At 37.3% G+C, this 21,501-nt stretch overlaps 1 protein-coding gene across 1 annotated transcript in view; it reads left to right on the top strand.

Annotated features, from left to right (window-relative positions):
• Positions 1–19,074, top strand: part of LOC135468600 (uncharacterized) — a 29,947-nt gene extending 10,873 nt beyond the window's left edge. The window contains exons 2-8 of the mRNA XM_064746942.1: positions 5,155–5,315; positions 6,223–6,396; positions 6,690–6,836; positions 11,655–11,844; positions 12,467–12,558; positions 12,888–12,998; positions 13,820–19,074. Of these exons, the coding sequence (XP_064603012.1) occupies positions 5,155–5,315; positions 6,223–6,396; positions 6,690–6,836; positions 11,655–11,844; positions 12,467–12,558; positions 12,888–12,998; positions 13,820–14,026 (1,082 nt within the window). The 3' untranslated portion in view covers positions 14,027–19,074. The remainder of the gene's footprint in view (positions 1–5,154; positions 5,316–6,222; positions 6,397–6,689; positions 6,837–11,654; positions 11,845–12,466; positions 12,559–12,887; positions 12,999–13,819) is intronic.
• Positions 19,075–21,501: the final 2,427 nt, after the last annotated feature.

Here is a 21,501-nt window from a genome sequence, read left to right as displayed (position 1 = left end):
AGTGGGTTCTGGTGGGTCAGAAAAGGATAAAGAAAAGATTGCTGCTATAAACTACTAATACAGATATAAATACAAAGGAGCACGAGGTAAAAGTTGAGAAACTCCATGAACCTTGCATGATAGCCCATGTATTCTTCTTACATTATTCTATAAACATATATATAGAAGCATTAAGCAATTGTTGGGATGAATTCTACCCTATTGTTAGTTGTGTGCCGGGTGCAAATATACATGTTAAATAGAGATAACATTTCAAACAACATCGAGCGTGTCACGCAACATTGATTGGGCTAAAATGTATGAACTCTGTGCAGGGAGTGAAACGAAAACTAGCAAAAAAGTTACATGAAAAACACTGTTTTTGCATCATTTTTTTTCATTTTTTTGGGTAGAATAGATTTAAGGTAGAGACTGACGTAAGCTAAAAAAATGTCACATGTAGGACTCTTCTTATGTATCAGATGTAAGTGGTAGTGAATTGAAAAACGCAAAGAAAAAGATGTGTACCCAGAACATTTTATTCTGTATTGTATCTTAAGTGGTATTGGATACACGAAGGATGAGAAATTTACTTTTTTGGAAATAGTTGACAATATTAATAAATACATATTTGTGGAACAATTAAAAGAGGCTGCATATGCCAAACTGCATCTACATGCTTGCACATAGCTATTGTATTGTACATGAAATGAACCAAACCTGCAATATTGTCTATTTCAACAAAAAAAGACACAAGATCTGCACCGATTTTGTTTTTTAGATTATGGTAAAATGATCCTAGAGAGAAATCCACATTAGAAGTTTGAAAGAAAAAATATGAAAAATAGGAAGTAAAAGTTCATAAGATCATGTGAGTTTAAACAATAGTGGGGTCTCCAGCCTATTTTTAATGTAGATCAAACCTATCACCCCTACCCCCATCCTTAAAAAATGCTTCTGTCCAGTCAAAACATTTTCTGTTTAACCGAAACACTCTAAATACATTGGTCACTTATGTCAAGACACAACTGTGCCCTGTTATGTTAGTGGTGCTTTTGTCCAAGAAATGAGTCTATCCTGCTTAATACACACACACGCGTACATACATACGTACATACATATATGCATAAAATTATAAGTTTACAATAAATTTATTATGAGAAATTAGATTAAATAATAATGAGGTAAAAGACGATCCACCCTTACCAATACTTGAATAGTTAACAAACAAAATAACTTTTTTTGAAAACAAACATTCAGCTTAAAATACAGATTAATTTCAGATGTCAAAGTTTGGACCAAAAGCTGGTGACAGAAAGGGAATGGACATAAGATTACAGCTATTTTAAAATGGCCTTTAGATTAGCTGGATTAAATTTGCGAAATTTTAAGTCACGCTACTGCTTCTGATCAATACAATCTTCATCCTTGAATTGTGTTTATAAAAGTACATGTGTTAAACACAAAGATAGCCCTAATGCATGTATTATAAACTGACCAATTATTTTTCACTGTCAATAGCTTCTGAGCAGCCTGCACACTGATCGACTTCTTTGTTACCAGAGGATCCAAGGACTTACATACACAAGATCTCAAACAAAACATATTCTCTTTTTTCACATCTGGAGCAAACTTATATAACTGTTGTCAATGGCATTGTGAGCATCATACTGTTTACAAAGAAATTTCTTGACAAGTGTTCTGTGTTTGTGGTTGCCAATTTCTTGCTTAGAGAATAATTGTCCAGCAACAGGTATTGTGTCAACAAAACCCTTTATAAGGGAAGAAAACTCAGTCACCATGTTGCAGTCCTTTAATTTACTGTAAAGTACAAGTACATCATATGTCATTATATTCTGTTCTGTGAACAAGGGCTGTGAATGGGGAATGTATGAAGTAAATGAAATCTAGAAGAGAGTCAGTTATGTAAACAGTGGGAACAGGTACTGCATGCAAATACAATACTCTCCCATCACAAGTAAAACCATTACCGTAGTTTCTCAATAACCACAGGCACATTTTCAGAAACTGTATACCATAGTGCCTAGCAAGGGCTGTTGTCTTAAGTGGTAAACTCTCTTTGGGGAATAGGGGATTACCGGTAGTCGATCAATCACAACCTGTCCACACCTCCGTCATGCCTCAGTGAACCTCACCATCTTAGGAAGAGGGTTAGAAACACACTGCCGTTTTGTTTAAGATTCACTTTTAAGATTGAGCAATTTTAAGAGGCAGGGATAGACTTAGTGTTGTGATGAATGCAGATGTGAAAAAAAAAAACAACAAAAAAAGCCTCGAGTCCTTGTAGATGGACTAAGCACATGTTTGTAATTACTAGTACGGTTTCGGCAAACAGCACGATTTCCAGTACTTTGAAAGATGAAACCCTGTCTCCGCCTGTATTTCAGCCCACATGGTTGTAGGCCTACAGGTCCTGCATTTGACACAATCAACATTTGAAATCTTCAATGAGTATGTGAAATGGCTAGTGAATAACAACCTCTTAAGCCTTCCATTACAGTTTTTCACTTTTGAGGCCATTTCTATCACAACAGCGTGTGGTGTGGGTTAGCTACACAGTGCGTTAAAACAAACATTCGTATATCAGCCTTTCCAGGTCAATAATTTGCCAACCAGTTCCCAAAATGATACGTAACCTAGCGGATAGTTGGGAGTGACAGCCAAAAGTATGTACATGTGAATCCCCATAAACAGCACTGTAGAATTTTACTTGTGGTTTATGTTTTTTCGATTTACTTCGCTGGCTTTAGAACTGATTTTGTCTTGGGAAAAATGTATTTTTTGAGCACATGATCCTTAAAAATTGCTGAGAGGTGGAGTATTTCAGAAGTGCAACTGAGACTAGCCTTCTCCAAATCAAAAAATATCATGTCCTCATCTCCAACAATGGACATGGGCCCTTATGTCCATAGCTTCATCAGCATTCATTGCAACACCAGACTTACATGTTTCACCTTTATGTAGGACAGATTCCGTCTGTCTGCGGGTCTGAGAATGTATGCATTGGCCTTGCACCACCTATACTTGGCATCTAATTTCGCAGCTTGGGCAATGATCGTCAATACTAGCTAGTCTGCATGTGATATGTGTATCAAAAAGGAATATATTTTAGAGTCCCATACATACCTAATGCAGCCTTGGAATTCAAATCAAAGGTACCGCTCTCATTTCGCTTTCCGGTTGGCACATCGTTAATGACTGCACAAGCTGGGCACTTGACTTTTAAGATACACTGGTCACAGTTGCCTCGCACCAACAATTTCAGAGACGTGCAGCGTACAGTTACACAGCTCATGGTGCATTCGTTTACCCAGCACATCTAATTCTACAATGCGACGAACCTCCTTCCACGATCCTGCTCTGAACGTATTAGATTTAGATCCTTTTTCTTCTACTCGTGAGAGGTCCAACATTGACAGGTGTACATCATTATCTTCTCTTTTTCCCCGTGTAATTATGTTCGGTAAGAACTCTGCTACAAGAAACATTACAATATGAGCCTTATTCACACTACTTGTTCTATACTTTCTTACTAACAAACTCTCCCTTTTTCGTTCGGCAACAGAAGATCCTCGGCATGTTTAACATCTATGACCGAACACGGAAGAGCTACTCAAGGGACACTATTCTCCTGTGTGCTACACAAAGCAGCATTGTCTCCCTTTACGCTGTCAGTCTCTACCATAACAACCTTGCCTTGGTGTTTGTTGAGTAACCCGATACTACTGAAACTTGTTTCATATCTTGAGCCTGGGAGAGATATGAAGAGATACGAAACGAGGTTCAGCAGTATCGGGTTACACAACAAACACCAAGATGAAGGTGTTAAACCTTTAATTTAACCAACAAGTGTTCTAGTTTTAGGCTTGCCGGTACTCTAGGTCAGACTTGAACGTGTATTGTTTGAAATTCATGCATGAGAATATCCAGTTTACTTCTAAGCTGTATGCATTGCTATGTCATTTGAGAGCCTGCAGCCTATCACACAATTTTGATTCACATTCTGTACTTAATGAAACTACACCAGAAAATTTCTGTATCATGATTTGTATATCTTGAAGTAATGTAGTAGCTTTGTGTATTGTAGACTAACATTAGGTATGTGAAGAAATCGTCAAATTATGTTAGAAAACCATGTTTCTCTACAGTCTTGATACAGGCACAATGATAATGTAATGCTATCAGGACTTCTGATCATTCAACCTAAGCGCCATAATTGTCACTCAAGACCATGCATGTGATTAATCTTGATCAGCATAGTTGCCTATAGGTGAACCTGGTGTCCCAAACATAGTTTACATGTGCTCAAATTTTCTATGAATGATATCTTGGTGTCACAATGCTAAACAAGACTTAACTATGGCCATTGACCAAGATAGACATAATGCCATCTGGATGTTGTCTAAGAAGGATAACTCAATGATATAACCCAGCACTCAGTGATGCCACTGAATTTTACTTCCTTAGACAACATGCAGGTGGTGCTATTCCTATCTTGGTCATGGACCATGATTGATTATTGTATTTTTGCCATTACTTTCACCAATGAAAAGTAAGTGCCCATTTTGCTCGAACTTTGCCGTGTGACCTTCTACATCCATATGTGGCAATGCTGATTATTTTTTCCTATGATACTAAGGGTGGCAATTTCTGAAAATTGCATACATGTTGGCTTTAAGAGAAAACTGCATAAAATTCATTTTAAATGTGTTTAACTGAAAATATACAATAGGTCAGTCGCAGGAATACATGTATAGTCTATGCTTGATGGTATTTAAAAGACCATTAATGCATCATTGTGTGTCAGAACAGTGGTGATGTGTCTGTCATGCTTAGTTCCATAAATAATCAAGTATGGACCCTTATATACTTGTAAGTCATTTTAGTTTTACTTTTATCTCCTTGCCCCCTCCCTCTCAAAGGCCTCAGGAAAGATTCTTCATTAGTCACTGTGTTTGTACTATAGTGTTGTTAAATAAAGTTTTAATATTGTAATTATTGATTTCCACCAAATGACAGTAAGCAAGAAAATATTCTCAGCAAATTTATGTTGCAATTCTAAGCTTTTTGTTTTGGACTTTGAATGCAGATATTGTTGTTTTATGTTTGGTCAGAACAAACATCATTTACATTTTCATTGCTCTCTGATTATAGGTGGACCTGGTTCCAAGAAAGGCAGATTCATAGAAAACCTTGTGAACATGTTTGAGGTAGAACTTATCAGTGCTGAGGAAATTATTGTGAAGACTCTGTCTAAGAAACTTCCTGAAGGGGAGTACTTAGACAAAACATTTGCAGTCCAGGAAATGGTGAAAGTGAGTACTGGCTTTTGAGTTTGTACATATGGAAAAACTTCCTGTAATATTGCTATGAGACACTTGAATTGCACACTTTCAGATAGAATCTAAAATGACTATCTAACAGTTAACATGTACATAGGGCGAGTATTTTCTCTCCACTCAACCAGTGTCCTGAGCCGAACCATATGCTCTTCTCATTGTGTACCCACTCAAGACGCTGGTATAAGTTATTGTATTATGCAAATCTTTATAATTTCATACACTTAAAGCACAGGTGTTTTTCGTTCTTTTTTTTATTCATTCTAGCAGGGTTCAGCAATGATATTTAAGCGATAGTGACTTTCAATTATATGAGGTAGAAGACAGTTTTTTCTCAAACAGGAAGCCCCTCCAGAATACAGGACGTGTGCTGTTTAATTTAAATCAACAAGTACTGATAATAAAAATGATATGTGTCTTCTTATGTCGATATTATGTTATTATGATATTATGTTTTGCAAAATGATGATTATGATAACTATTATAGCCAAAATTATACTTACTGGTTGTTGGTTTCCTCCCACCATAATGCTGGCCACCGTCGATAGGCGAATTACTCTTGAGTGTGGCGTATAAGACCAATTAAAATACTGGTTTTGTTATGCCTGGATTTTAATTCCTGGTGTGGAGATTTTTTTCTGTGTTAAGCCAGTAATAAGCTGTAAAAAACTGAAAGGATTAAAAAGTACAGTGTGATTGAACTGTCAATTAAAGCAGGGATTCAGCTTACAAGACAGTGTCGCTCATCATGTGTAACATCAAAGGTCAGGAACTGTGTTAAAGAATGTAGCATTACTATAAAGTCCAGTTGTGCATGGAAGTTTTTATTGCCTTGTGTAGACATACCCATGCAGTATTGATATTCTCTACATGTTTATTTCAGGAGAAGCCAGTTCTGCTGAGTTTGAACTGGGTGTTTCGTGAAATTAATAAAATATTGGACAGCAATCAGAACAAGGTGTATCTGATTGATATCATGCCAAATCTGAAGTTCCTTCTTCGCAACGAAAACTACTTGAAAGATCTTGCCTATGACATGGCCACATTTGAGGAAAGGGTAAGGCAGTTTAGTATGTGATGTAAATGAAAAGATTCTGATTTTCTTATTTAATGTATTAGTTGATAGGATAAAAAATTTGTTATTATGGAATAATTATAAGAAATTTCCATGTATCATAATGATGACCTCTAATCTCTTTAGGAAATTTTTGTGCCTTTGCTAATTGCATTTCTTAACATAATGCATGAATAACTTTTCATTTATTACTGTTTCATCTGTCTTATTGTAGTAAATGATATCTAAGAAGAAGTCAAAATGCACACGTATGTATATGATACTTCTGTTCACAGTATCCAGTTTCCTTTGCCCTAAACTTGTCTATGCCTCCTGACAAAGTGGTTAAGAAAAAACCAAAAAGCCCTGCCAAGCAGTCCGGAAACCAGAAAGGTCCCCCAAGCAAGGCAAAATCAGATGAAGCAGACTCCTCTAGAACACAGGTAGGCTTGTATACATGTAAGCTACATTTCTTCTTATATATGCCTAATAGATGTTAACATGTTTTTGTCAAAGTCATTTTGTTTGTCATCATCCTTGTCGAAGCCAAAGCAATTTTGGAGCTACAGTTGTAAATCTTGCCAGATATATTGGAGAGAATGTGTGGCAATCCAAACCTACCAAATTCTGCAGTTACCGTAGTAGCAACATTGCCATAAGACTTCAGTTAACTTAAGTTGAAGTATATCTCCATCCCTTTCTGTAGCTCCAAGTAGATATAACATTCAACTGATAAGTCAGAACTAGCGAAAATACTGGATCAAGAGCGACTTGGTATCTAAACCCACATCTCCAAATATCCAGCCAGATGGAGCGAATGATTTTTTTACATATTCACACAGCATGTATATGTACTAACACACGACTTATTCCAATATACTGCAGTGAGGACCTGTCAAACACCCAACAGTTGGACATGGGGTAAACTCACCAGACATGGACTGAGGATGAATGAATGAATGATTGATTGAGGTTCAACGTCGTACTTCAGTCATATGGCTAGGATGAGTCAGTGTGTATGTGTTCTGTATCTTCTTGTGGCAGGGCGAATCCATGCTGCCAGTTGAGGCTGCCACTGAAGTGTCATGCCGAAGACGCCAGACAAGACACCCCACCCAGTCACATTATGCTGACACTGGGCCAACCAGTCCTGTTTCTTTTCTCTAACCTCTAAGTGAGGCAGGAGGAAGTTCCATTTTTAAAATTTGTGGTATGACCCGATCGGGGGTTGATAACGGGTCTCCCAACTTTGAGACGAACACTCTAACCATTAGACCTCCGATGCAGTCTTGGGCTGAGAAGGGAATGTTTGTACTCGTGTAAACTGATCACAATCTCAGGACAGTTCTGTTATTTCTTGTGAATTTAATTGGGGAAAGTTTGCCTCCATGGCTAAGGAGGTCAGCATGCCAGCACGGAGCAAAGACCAAGAAGCCTCTCAGCAATGCGGTCGCTGTGAGTTCAAGTCCAGTTCTTGCTAGTTTTCATTCTGGCCGTTACATGGGAAGGTCTGTCACCAACCTACAGATGTTCGCGGGTTTCCACTGGGCTGTGCCTGGTTTCGTCCAACTATAGTGCTGGCCGCTGTCGTATAAGTGAAATATTCTTGAATACAATGTATAATACCAATAGAACAAATAAATTGAGGGAAGTGTTAAGCAAAAACTCACAAGCCTGGTGTGGTTGTGGCGAGTAGCCTTAGCCTATGAATTGTGGTGTTGGGGAAAATACATGTCTGATTAAAATACTTGTATGTGGAAGTGACTGCAAAGTATTTATTAAGGGTCCACACAATCCAAGCGGGATACCTCATGAAATCATTTGGGTTCTTATTATTATTCTTAGTCAGCTCTTAAAATTGCAAGATCTTGAAAACGGATAAAGGTACAAGAACCAAATGTTGGAGTTTAAATAAAGTGGAAGCTTTGTGCTAGACTGCATGAAATTTGTTCGCTGTAGTTTTGCTGGCTACATGGCGTGTATTCTAATTTTGTCTGCTGCCCAGGGGAATAGTTCAAAGGAATACTCTTGCAATGGAAGGCACAATCTCTCTATACCTGTGGGAGCTATCTGAGAGCCAAGTTTTGTTTTCTTTTCACTGGTCTTCAAAAAAGCCCCAGTGGACATTGTATTTATCCATCTGCGGTTCAAATCCAGTTTATTCCTGTCATTATTTTTTCTCTTTTTATCCCATTCTCATGAAACTAACTGACACTAGACTACCAATGCTAGCAGTCTGTGAGTGAGTGCTTGGGGGTTTAACGTCGTGCTCAACAATTTTTTAGTCATGTGATGACGAAGGAATCCTTAGGGTGTATGTAATGTATCTCCTTGTTGTAGGACAGATTTCCACCGCTCTTTTATCTAGTGCTGCTTAACTGAGACGACTTACTGTAGGCAAGTGAGCCGCCCACTCTGATACTGATACAGGTCAACCAGTCATTGCACTATCCCCTTCATGCTGAATGCCAAGTGAGGAAGTTACAACTTCCACTTTTAAGGTCTAAGGTGTGACACGACCCAGGATTGATCCTGTATCAAGTCCAGCCTATTCCTTATCATTCTTACATTTTTTTTTTTTTTTGCATACATCAGATCCAGTTCACTTTGGAAATGCATCCTGAAAATTTTTTTGTCCACAAGTTTTAATTTTCAGTGTGACATTTGCCGTCATATTGCCATTGAGGGAAAGCATTTACATGTTGTTTTCTTGAGAAGGGGTTTATGTGATTGAGCTGAATTTAGAATGCTAGTTAGAACAAATGAAGTATGCAAAAAAACTGTGAAAATGCACTGATCACCGAATTTGTCATATGACTAAAATATTCTGAATTTAAATACTGTAAGGTACTTATTATTTGCTGGAATTTATTTTTGTAAATTTTCTCAAAAAATATGTTGGCAGGAATTAATTTTTTTTGTTCCCTGTGGTGTCGCTAAGCCACATGATCTGGATCAGAAATTAAAACAATAGGGGATGGATTATCACTACATGAGAAGATTACTTTCACACCTACCGTGAGCAGTACTCAAACAGGTGTCACTTCTTTTGGAACCATTGATGAGTACTTTTTATACACCTGGCAAAGTGACCTGTCACCTTTGGAGCAGTTCAATTGAAAACATATGAATTATGTACATATGAAGTACTTCACAGAAGTTTAAATTTGCTACTTGACGTAGTTTGATGTTGTGATCAAAAATGTAATCTTTTTTCTTTTTTGTGACGCATAGTTTTGCAGTTGCACTTAAAGTTGGAAAAAGTGTGATTTTCCCCATATTCAGAGGTCACCTGACTGAAAACTGTTCTAGCTATAAAGCTGAAAATGGTTCAGAGCATAGGATTTTATATGTATTGTATGTGTGTAGAAAATCATTGAGGTGTCTTAATAAGTGCAAGACTTACAGTGCTTGAAAATTCATCCAAAGGCTGATTTACTATATTTGGCACATTTGGAATCCATATATGCTGTGTAATGCTTTTAGAATGCATTTAAATCTAGGATGAATGTTCGACTATTGTAATCCTAACCATGAATCTGGTCTTATTTTCTTTATTTTCTTTGATGCATAGTTTAGTCGTAAATCAAATTGTGAAAAAGCCCAATTTCCACCATATTTGGAGGTCTCGAGATACAAAACTGTTAAAGCTGTAAAGCTGAAAATCACTGAGTGCAAATTGGTGTATATGTAGTCTAAGTGTGCCTAAATTTATTGAGCTGTGTTAATTGATACGGGAGTTGTAGGGTTTAAAAACTTTGAAAATGGCTAGTTTGTGTGTGGGGGGTGGGGGGGGGGAGGGGACAGGCTCCTGGGTCATTAAGCTGTGCTAGCAGTAGCGGAGGCCCAGACTGACACTGACAGAGTAGTGCAGTTCATGTTAGATATCTGTGACACATACAAGCCTGGCAATATATCTCGTATTTATTTTATTTATGTTTGTTTTTGTTCCCAAGAATAAAACACAAACCATCCAAAACTATGAATTTCTGTTGACTTCCAGAATCTAGTGTTAAACACACAATTCAATGCCTAAACTTTAAGAAATCATCTTAGCAGCCTTTGGTATGGTGAAAACTATTGTTTTCTGTTACATTACCTTTTAACAGAGCAGAGAAACAATAACGAAAATGATGTTTCCTTATGTAGTCTACATCAATTTGAGCTGAGTGTAAAGGATTTCTATCAAAACATGGAAAGGTCTTGATGAAATAGAGGGTCCAGACACATGATGGGTGTTTGTCAGCTTTGACCAACCTCATCTGTTGTTGAATTGGCAATAAACACTTCTGACTTCTGACAAAATGCTGTCTAGTGACTGCTGTTCAAACAAGTCTTGAAAGTTGAAACACATCCTGCAACCAGCACCTGGAAGTATTTACCTGAACAATCCATAAAACTCTTCAGATAAGGAATCATGTGATGAAGTTCTTAAATTAATAGACAAATGTGCCCATTAATAGATACAGATACGCAGATGTTGGTAGCGTGATGTGTGGCAACATAAACACTTTATTTATGAGGTTGTGATGCTAACTAGATTTGCTCTGCCTTTAACTGATGCCTGAGGAATTGTAAAAACTTTGAGAGTTGACTGTTTTGTAACACTTAAAAAAAGATATTACAAAAAGTGCTATGCACATGCATTTGTCCACATACCTGTCATAAACACATGTTGGGAACCAATTCGTGTAACAAAATGAAATGGGATGAATTTATTTTATGTGCATTTCAAAGAAAACATTGTCAGACAATATTTTTTTGACTTTTGACTTTTGACTTACTTGTCTTTGTTTAGAATTCGCATCAGGCTTGATTATACCATTATATTTCCAAAACTGAACCATATTCTTTGAAAGTTTATACATGGATTCTCTTCTCAGTCCCCTAGACCATATTTCATTGTCATCACGACTGACCTGTTGACCAAGTTTCTGATAGTTATGCATGAAAACTTTCTTTAAAAATGTATTGTGCTGAAAGCAAGGAAACTTCATTCAAGGATTCTCTGGTGGGAGTCCCCCAAACCTGTTGAATAGGAAACCGTGTCTTAACGTTTAGCCTAATTTCTCAGGCCACAAGTTCATATTTGGCCGTTCAGGATTTGTGAACATGTGTTTCAAAAACTGTACAGATCAAGGAGTTTTTATTAATCCAGCTTCATCGTGATGCTATTGGCACTTGTCTTTGTACACTTGTCTTTTAAAATTTGTAGGTTTTTAAATGTCTAGATCTCTGATGCTGTGTTATTGTTTTGACAGAGAAGAGCTGTTATGTATGACACCTGTACAAAGCCTTTCCTGGAGTACTTCCAAAATTCAGAGAGACTTGTGAATGTGGACATGTCTTCAGGACTGATGGAACTCATCTGGGATACAGTAGCAGATTTCTTTGGGAATATGGCATTTTCCCATGTTAGAGTTATTAACTCCGTCATTTTGTTTTCATTTGGTAAGTTTCCACTAAAATGTTCATTATATGTAAACACAGTTTATTTAGATAAGAATTCTCATCAGCTAGGGCAGACTCCTTACATGTAGGGGTGCTGTGACAGTTGAAGAATTTGAAGTGATCAAATATATAGTGCCACTTAGGCTTTTTACTGTATATGTTTATTTCCAAGACATTTATACACATGCAAACAAAAGATACTCATGTGGATGTAAACAGATGATGTATTTTTGTGCTATCTATTGCCAGAAGTAATCTTGTCATCACAGTATCCCTAAAGCCAGTGAAGATGAATGACACGGAAAATAGGCCTAATATGCTGACTAGATTTTGTATTTTTCTTACACAGAGGACCTCTTTGTTGCTTATCCAAATCCACCCATGCAAGTCCTAGATGCTGTCAGTGTATTCCCTTCTTACCAGTACATCATATCCCAGTGTATTCCCATCTTACATCATATCACATTTCAGTGTATAACCAGGCATATACACATAATTTTACTGATTAGAAAAGTACCCTAGCAAGAAACATTTATTTTTTGAGAGAATGAATTTGAATGTTGTTGTTGTTTTTTTCCTTCACTTTTTCAATCTAATTTGACTGAAATTACTTTGTTCACAGATGAGCAGGAGTACAACAGAGTTGATTTGGAAAGATATGGGATGAGAAGTATAGGTTTACAGTCCTGTGTTGATGATCCACAGGCTCCTGTGGTAAGTAATTATGACAATGACTGGCAAGTTTAGGAGCAGATAAGTAGAAATTGGTACAGTTATACATGTATACTCTTGACTCTTAATAAAAAAGACTCCACTGACAAAATGCCCATTGACGAACATTTTGACAGCTTATAATTTTTTTTATGACGGGAACAGTTGAGAAGGCCTTTCCACAGCACTCTTTGATAGAATGTGATTAAATTTAAGCCATATGAGAGGAGGGCGGTCAGATTATTATAACATAACATTTCTTTTAACAAGACAAATTTCACCAGTAGATCATGTCCCGCAACAACCACTAATGAGCCATTGCTCTTTTGTAGGAAAAGTTGTTAAAATCACTATGCACGATAATCAACACCAGTGAAAAGAACACCTGTGCATTTTCTGTGGATTTAACAGGAACTGCCATAACTAAGGATTCTGCTGACAAGGTTAGTTGATTTCTTACAGTTAAAAACAGTTTGTGGTGTTACTTACATGTATAGTAAGATGTTCTATTTGTAATCCATGTGTGGCCACTAACCACATCTTCATATGTTAAGCTTGCAGTATGGGTGTTTTAATGACTTTAATTCTGTTGACATGAGAACTTATAATATCTATGTTTATTAAAGGTAGCTCAATCAATTTACAATGAAGCTGTTCTTCCTCAAGTTGAATCAAAACGTTAACATTCTTCACATGCTGTGAATACATGTAAATGAATTTTTCGGGGATCACTTCTGCAAATCATTTGGAACACATTGCTAAGCACACTTCAAACACATATTACCGGCCCGGATAGCACAGTTGGTAGAGCGTCCACTTCGGGACCGGTAGATCCAGGATCAATCCTTGATCGAGTCACACCTAAGACTTTAAAAGAGGAAGTTGTAACTTCCTCGCTTGGCGTTCAGCATGAAGGGGATAGTGCAACGCCTGGTTGACCCGTATCAGTATAATGGCTCGGGCGGGCCGGCTTACTTGCCTTTGGCAAGTCATCTCAGTGAAGCATCACTAAATAAAAGAGCGGTGGAAATCCGTCCTGCAACAAGGAGGCACGTTACATGTACATGCACCCTAATGATTCCTTCTTCGTCATATGACTGAAAAATTGTTGAGTACGACATTAAGCCCCAAGCACTCACTCGCACTCACTCAAACACATATTATATTCAGAACTTAACATCTTTATCAGCTTGTGCACGTAAGTGAGTAATCCTAATTCAAGGTTTATTTCTTGCCTATGATTTCATATCTTCTCTTGTTGCAGTTTGAAAAGAGGGCTGTGGTATTTATTGATGTTGAGAAATGCACGCTGGACAAATACATAAAATACCAAAACAAGGGTGTTCCTTGCACTGACGAATTTAAGGGAGTTCTGTCAGGTGATAATGTCGTCTGCTTATTTCCAATGGACACCAGTACTGAATTGTGTCGGCGGATAGCACTGTGCCTAGCAGAATGTAGAGCACATTGAAAATCTGTTGCAATGACTGGACAACCAACTATTTAACTGGAACCAAAGATTGTAATATTTATTGTGTTTTATTTACTTTCACATTTTTCAAAACATCAACAGTAGAACTTTCTGCATTGGGTGTAAGATAACTCCTCTACCCAAATGCAGTTCTTCGAAATTATGTTCTTTGTGAAAACTGCTCAGTATTGTTCATTTAAGAGTGGTTTGCATTTATTTCTTGTTAATAATGTGTTAATTGGCAGCATTAACACATTCCAAGTGCTATATTTTAGTGATGTTTATGTCCTTAAATCTCTTGATGTATTTTGTTACTTGTGCGGTTTAATCTTGAAACTCTAGGAGCACAAACCTGATTATCACAAATGTGATTCATGACAGTTACTTTGTATGTATAAATTATACATAACATTATATAAATTACATGTAAAACAGGATATATTTAATTGCATTTATCTCTTATCTATTTGGAATATCTGCTAACTAGTTCTTCATTGGAGAATGCTGCCATTGGTTTATTCTCTGATTTTTTGATTTCTTACAATACATTTAAATTCTTTCATGCCTTTGGAAATCTACCGAATGCTGCTGTCTTGCCTGTTTTTGTAATTTGATTTTCTTACAGTAACTGTTGTGAAGTGCCACGCTTTAAGCTGTTCAGATTATTGTATCACCTCTGTTGACTCTAGAATGGGATTGATATTCAGGGGTGCAGGAGGCCATTTTAAAGTGAGGGGGCCAACAGCCCAAGCAACAAACACAAGGGTCCAGGGGCTGCCAAGGCCCCGAAAGCTCTGAAGGAGCTATGTCGCCTTACAGATGATTCGGCGTATCTTAGATATGCCTATTGAGGTGTTATTGACTATTTAAGCCAGTCTGAAAAAATTGAAATAGACGTTAAGGTCAATTGTTTTGCTTGGCTTGGAGAACCAAGGGTCAACAAAGAACATTGTAACAATTTATCCAGAATTCAACATTAAATTTATGCATGTCGGAGAAAGGTTGGTGTAGATTAACTAATACAAGCATTTAAGTCGTGTGGAGGAGAATCGGTAGAAAGAAACATCCATGTTTTTACTGGACCTTGGTGGTAAACTTGCCAGCTTATTTGCGCTGGCTTGCTTTCGATTGAAATCAATGTCATTCACATGTATACATATACTTTTTGATCAGGCCTTTGGCTCAGAAAAAAGGCGTGCATCTGATTTAGGGGAATTGTCAGTAATGTGCCAAAGTCGGTGGTTACAACGGTTACTTGTCTTTCCTTCACTGATGAATCTTGCAACCATTCCTAAGTGAAATGATCTTGGAATGATGATAAACCATAATGAAATAATTAACTCAACACCGATGAGTGCATATATTGTACGAATATATTAATTCTTCTGCTTTGTGGGCGGAATAGAACTGCAACTTCATCGCATTGAAACACAGTCACTAAATTAGAAAAAAAGAATTTGAAGTTCCACTTTTTTGTCAGATTACACTGTACATGATTTGCCCTTCCATTGGAGAATTGTATATATTAATATATGCTACTTCTATATGTGTACTGAAAGTTAAAACAAGCAAACCTACATAGACCTATGTAATTTTGGCACATTATCAGTTTGGATAAACAGGTATATATATATAACTTGGTGACACTAGATCATGTGATCTGGAAAAGCAAAATCTTTGAGAAATAATCAAAATTTACAACCTTATGACAATTGCAGCCACAGTTGCATGGATGCAGAAAATACAAAAGCGACGCAGAAAAATTTTTATTAAAAAAAGATTTTCATTTCAGTATATGTGGCATGAACATTTGTACTTCAAAAACTGACTACGCTGAGTAATTCTCTTAAAAAGAAAGGAAAACCATAAAATGAACAGCCTGTCGTGAAAAATGTCAAGGTGGTTGGATTTATTTTGAAGATTATTTTGAGCCGAGCTAAACGCATGAGAAAAATTGCATTCTATGTAGACGTATACATCAGACACAATAGGTGCCAGTGCACAGCACGTTTCTGTCATGTAAATATATTTATTCAAAACTACATAAAGCGGCAGTTATAAATGCGTTCTTAGACCAATCCTCATTGCAAACTACTTTGAGGAAAGAAAACCACTCCAACCATTATTACAGATTGCCACTTGATATTAGTGCCTGATTTTGTTTGCTTGTGGAGGGGCTTGTATTGCTAGACAACGAAGTTCGATTTGCAGATGTCATAAAAAGGAATCTATCGACCGTTGAACTCGACGAAGTTTGTCAGGCGGCTCCATTTCAATCAACTGACGAGTCCCATCTAAGGGAGCTAACATATAAACATATATAAATATGTAGGCCCAAGGACGGAAATTTCTGGAACCCGAAAAGGGGGTGGGGTGGGGGTAGGTGGGTGGTCAAAAGATATATTCCCCTCCCCCCTTCCCCCACGTTTGAAACTGGGGGGAGGGGGGGCATGGTCCCCTTGGCCCCCCGCTTCTTACGCCCTTGATATTGTTCCCAGCTGCAAGTGCTTATTTCCTTAAATTGGCATATAATTTGTTAAACACGGTTATACTTCTTTACTGGTAAAGTATAGAAATTAATATACATCATGTATAACCTAAGCATCTAACCAAACCAGAAGTGTGTCATATACTGTTAAACCAACAGTGATAGCAAATTTTTCTCTTTTTTGTGAGAGGAGGATCAGATTTTGGTGTCAGTGTCTAGTTTGGTTAAAAGTTTTTGGCCAATGAAAGGGTTGCATTGGCCACCCATAGTACACAAATAGCCAGTCATCGGTAGCGATTTGCATATCAAAAGCCAAGGAAGTCTTTCTCATAGGTCGTTTTGCCGCACTATCCACAGGGTTGCAATTGCCTCCCATAGTACATGGATTGGCAAATGCAGTTCGTGATTTGCATGAATTGTGCAAATCTCCCCACAGTGTCTTTTCCGACCATAATGATTTCAATTCCATAACATGTGAAGTCACTGCTCTGTAAGCCTTGCGCATCAGTAAACTGTCATTGTTGTGAAAGTATTATTTTGGTCTTATTGATTTAATGGCAAGATCTTAGCACTATATAATTAGAGGATAATGCCTGTATATGACAGTGTCGATCACTCTACTTTTGTGGGGGTTTAGAGGTCAATATTTCAATGTATCACATGACTTGAATATTATGCAGTTTTACAAACTGCTCAATCAGGCGAGCTACTGGCTTTCTCTGAATGCCTTGTTGTTGATGGTAAACATTGAATACATCAAAATCAACCCCATTCCAAGGACAAAAGGGGTTTGGTAGGTGTAACATGTTGGAAGATATGTAATACTGTACTTCAATTCCAGAGATCTGGGACCAGTTTCAAGAAGCTTCCATAGTGTTAAGTAGCCGTTAGCAAAGCGTGCTTTACATTTTAATAACTTTCATTGTGATGATAGGCAATTGTTTACATAGCTATGAAGTGCCCTCCTTGAAACCTACTCCTGAACTGTATACATTATAGATCTGTCTCATGGTCATATTTTGTCTTCAAGTTCACTACTACATACAGCATGAGTTTACAAAATCTTTCTCTTATGACAGTCTCACCTATCAGGAGATACTTTTTTAGGTGTTAAGCCATTTCACAATGATAAAGTATAGTGTATGTGACAGCCGGGAAGGGTACAGTATCATTTTGTGTCATAAAAAGTTTCAAATCTGCTAAAATATATAATATAAAAAAAAAGAAAAAAAAAAACAAAAATCCAAACATCTTTCCTGCCTTTGGAAAGCATTATTATGCATTTATATTCTTTTTTTTCTTTTAACAGTTCACACTGATTTTTGTATTTTTGAAAATTTCAATTTCATGGTGTTCCCTTCATTAGCCACATGTGTTTTCATGACACATTCTAAGAAAACTCATGTATTATAATAAATGCAATCTATGTGCTGCAGGTATGTAATTATTGGCCTGGACATAAATTACCCATAAGACACAAATGGTGTCTGTTTATCAGTATTGCTTACAGAGAAGGGAGGACTGGCTTATTGTAACCTCTTGAATAGCTGCTGTATATCAACAGCAGCATAAACATGTTTGGAACAGCCTGTTGTCCATTACAGTTCATCACTTCTTTTCAGAGGTTTTCTTATGATATGGAATATATTCCAATTTCAATAACGAGGTGAAAATGTTAGGGGGAAAACAAAACAAAAGAACCCCTGACTATTCAGAATTGTTAACCATGTTTCCAGGGTAACACGAACAACTTAATCTTGTATTTGCCATTTAGGATCGGAGGTATTGTGTACTTGTTGTTCTGAACTTTTTCTCACAAGTGCTGAAATCTGAAGATGTATTAAACACAAGTAGCAAATGGCATTGGTCTACATTTGCAACTTGAAATCCATGGTGTGCCAATGCCAATGTTAATATTCGACCATGTACATATGTTACAGTTTTGATGTATAATTGTGTTGTCGGTAGTCCATTACTACATATGGTGGAAGGACATGAAAAATATGTACAAGGATTCTTCTGCACAGGACAATCCGTGTCCTAATTTTAAATGAAGGGTTTTTTCTTTCTTCTTTTTTTTCTTGAACCACTTCTTTCTGTCCATATGTACAACATTTATACTCAAACATTTATACTCATCTAGTTCTCAGAAATCCAAAGTGATAAAACATTAATTGTTCCATTTTGATGTCCCGTTGCTGTTTTCAGTTTTTCAAGAGGTTTTATCTTTTGGGTTTATTTGTGAATGTAGGCTCAATTTTAACAGTGTTGTTACTGTGGATTTCTTTTTGTGGCCTACTTCATGAAAACCTGTTACCAGGACATTCTAGTCTTACCTTAAGAAGGTATCATATCTAGGTACTGATTGTAAATAATAGATGTGCCCAGTGATATATTGTCAATTAATTGTTATATTAAATAGCTATGTTAGAAATTTGTTACTTCTTGGCATTGTTTACACAGTTCTTGTTCACACATTTTTGATCTCAATTCCATTTCAGATGTTTTTAATCTTTTGCTTTTAGAACATAAAATAATAGATAAAGTATGTCTCCTGTTGTGCTTCCATTCACAGCTCTATTCTTCATTTGAAAAAAGGAAACATATATTTAATTTGGAGGTGATGTCTTACGGCCGAGGCCAAGTACCTGGCAGCGTCAAAGCACAAAAAATAAACCTGGCATATAGCAGACGTTCTCTCATCTGATCAAGTACTGAGGCAACTTGTACTAATTGGTGTTTCACTAAGCCTAGAATTTAGCACATTCAGTGGCCTTTTCTGACTAGAAATTGCCCAACTTTTGACCAAGAGGTTAAATCAGCTCTCAGAGGTTTGCCTGTGGCTTTATATCCGGCGGGTGAGCATTTATGCAGGTCAGCGATTTCCATCAGATTCTTCTGTGATTATGCTCACAGTTGCTTCCAGTCGCCAAAAACCCAGTTGCTCAGTCCCAAAGTGACTCTATGCCCGACTTAAGTAGGCTCCACATATACACCTAACCACCATCGTGTAAGTTCTGCCAAAACATTTGACAAAGTATCTTGGTAGTAACGGTCTAGTCTATGGACTGACAAGGTGTCTTGGTAGTGTTGGTCTAGTCCAAGCATTTGACATGTTATCACATAGTAGTGATGTGCAGTCAAAGCATTTTGAAGACCTGTAGTGGTATACTGATGGTCCAGTGGAGGAATTTGACAAGGTATCTTATAGTAGTGGTTCATAGTGCATAATAGTTGGGTGAACTCCTGTGTAAGCATCTGGCAGGGTATCTTAAGGTTGTGGTACATTCCTGTCAAAACATCTGTCAAGATATCTTCGTAGTAGTGAAGTCCAATCAAGACGTCCTGTCAAAACGGCTAAGGTATCTTTAAGTTTAATCAACAACAAGCCACAAACGTAAGATGGTATAGTGGTGAAGTCCAGTCACAACGGCTGCCAACGGGTATTAGACAGAACCTAGAAAAATAGTGTTCTCAAAGCATCTACAATAAGTTTTAGTAATATATTTGTACCGGTAGTGATGTCCAGCCAGAGCACCAACCAAGGTAGTGTCACATATATGTTCACCACTGTAAGGGTCGAAGTAAATGTAACGCGGTGAACTGTAGACAGGTATGGACGGGAAATCAAAATAGTAAAGCGAGTTTCACTGATGTGCAATATGAGTACATTAAGCACCTACACGTGTGTTATGGGTTTCGAGGAAAATAAACATCGCCTTATAATCGGCTTCTAGCCTCTGCATGCTTATAGTTATGTTTATTTGGTCAGTTGTTTGATTTGTGTTTAACGCCGTTTGTACGAAGATCCGTGATTTATAGTTTCACGTTCCGGTACACGTATAATTGCAAATATTTGTATAGTGGTGAAGATGGTTTGCGGTCTAGTTGCCTTGGAAACATTGTTGCCTTTGAAGTTTACGAGTAATGATCAATGATAAAATTAATGGCTCTGACTTCAATAATTCCATGCTTTTGGCTACATAACAGGAAACTGAGACATGGCATAAACTAGACTTAAATCGAGCTGGAATTCGATATCGAGAAACATACTTAACAGTTTGTTGGAACAAACCGCGAATGTACCAACACACAGCTGTTTTTCTTCATAATGTATTGGACAATTACTTATACCATTATGTAGATGATGCTATGTTGATTAGGAAACTGGCAATCATTTAATTATTTTTCTCCAGTCCACGAGGATGCCATATTATGAGAGTGCTGTCAGGTGCTGTGCATAGGAGTCATGCGGTGATGGGATATAGGTATATATGGAGGGAGGAACAACTCACCCACTCAGCTCAGCGAGCCGGCCAGACATACCCGCTGTGCCTTTCAACTACCGCGGCCAGGTAGCCTTTGATGTTCAACGTACGATACCACGCTTCACAGGCGTCCGCTATCGGGGCTTAGAGTTAACTGCCTGGATAGGGATTCCATCATGCGCACTAACTTTGAGTAAAAAACGTCAACTCCAAATTCTACGTACAACAAAGATGTAGTAAGATCATATTTGTGCCTCTACATGAGCATTTATATCACATTTATTGGACTATAGTATCGGAAAACATAGTATGTAAAGAACAGCGGTATTTATTGAGCTGTAAAACGTTTTTTATTTCTTCACTTTTTCTAGCGTACATCGTGCGATAAAATTATGTTTTGCAGGTGGCATTGGTTTGTGCCTTTTACCGGGTGCTGGACGGATTGTCGGACCCGGAGCTCAATTTTTGTTAAAATGATGATTGAAACTGAAAAAATTCTTTCTCAAGCCTTTTTGAAAAATATCCAAAATTAGTTTGAGTGCCATAAACTCTCATTTCCGCACAGCTAACAATCTACAGTTTAGAAAAATAAGATCGGGGAAATACTTAACTGAATGTGCACATGTGTCAATTTAGAGCGCCATAAATGGTTTCTTAGCAAGTTAGACGTTAGTAAACACTACATTCCTATATTTCTCGAAAAGCACTGCTGGTCGACA

The sequence above is a fragment of the Liolophura sinensis genome, chromosome 6 (genome assembly GCF_032854445.1).
Source record: "Liolophura sinensis isolate JHLJ2023 chromosome 6, CUHK_Ljap_v2, whole genome shotgun sequence".
NCBI classification, from domain to species: domain Eukaryota; kingdom Metazoa; phylum Mollusca; class Polyplacophora; order Chitonida; family Chitonidae; genus Liolophura; species Liolophura sinensis.
This window is presented reverse-complemented; position numbering and strand designations above follow the sequence as displayed.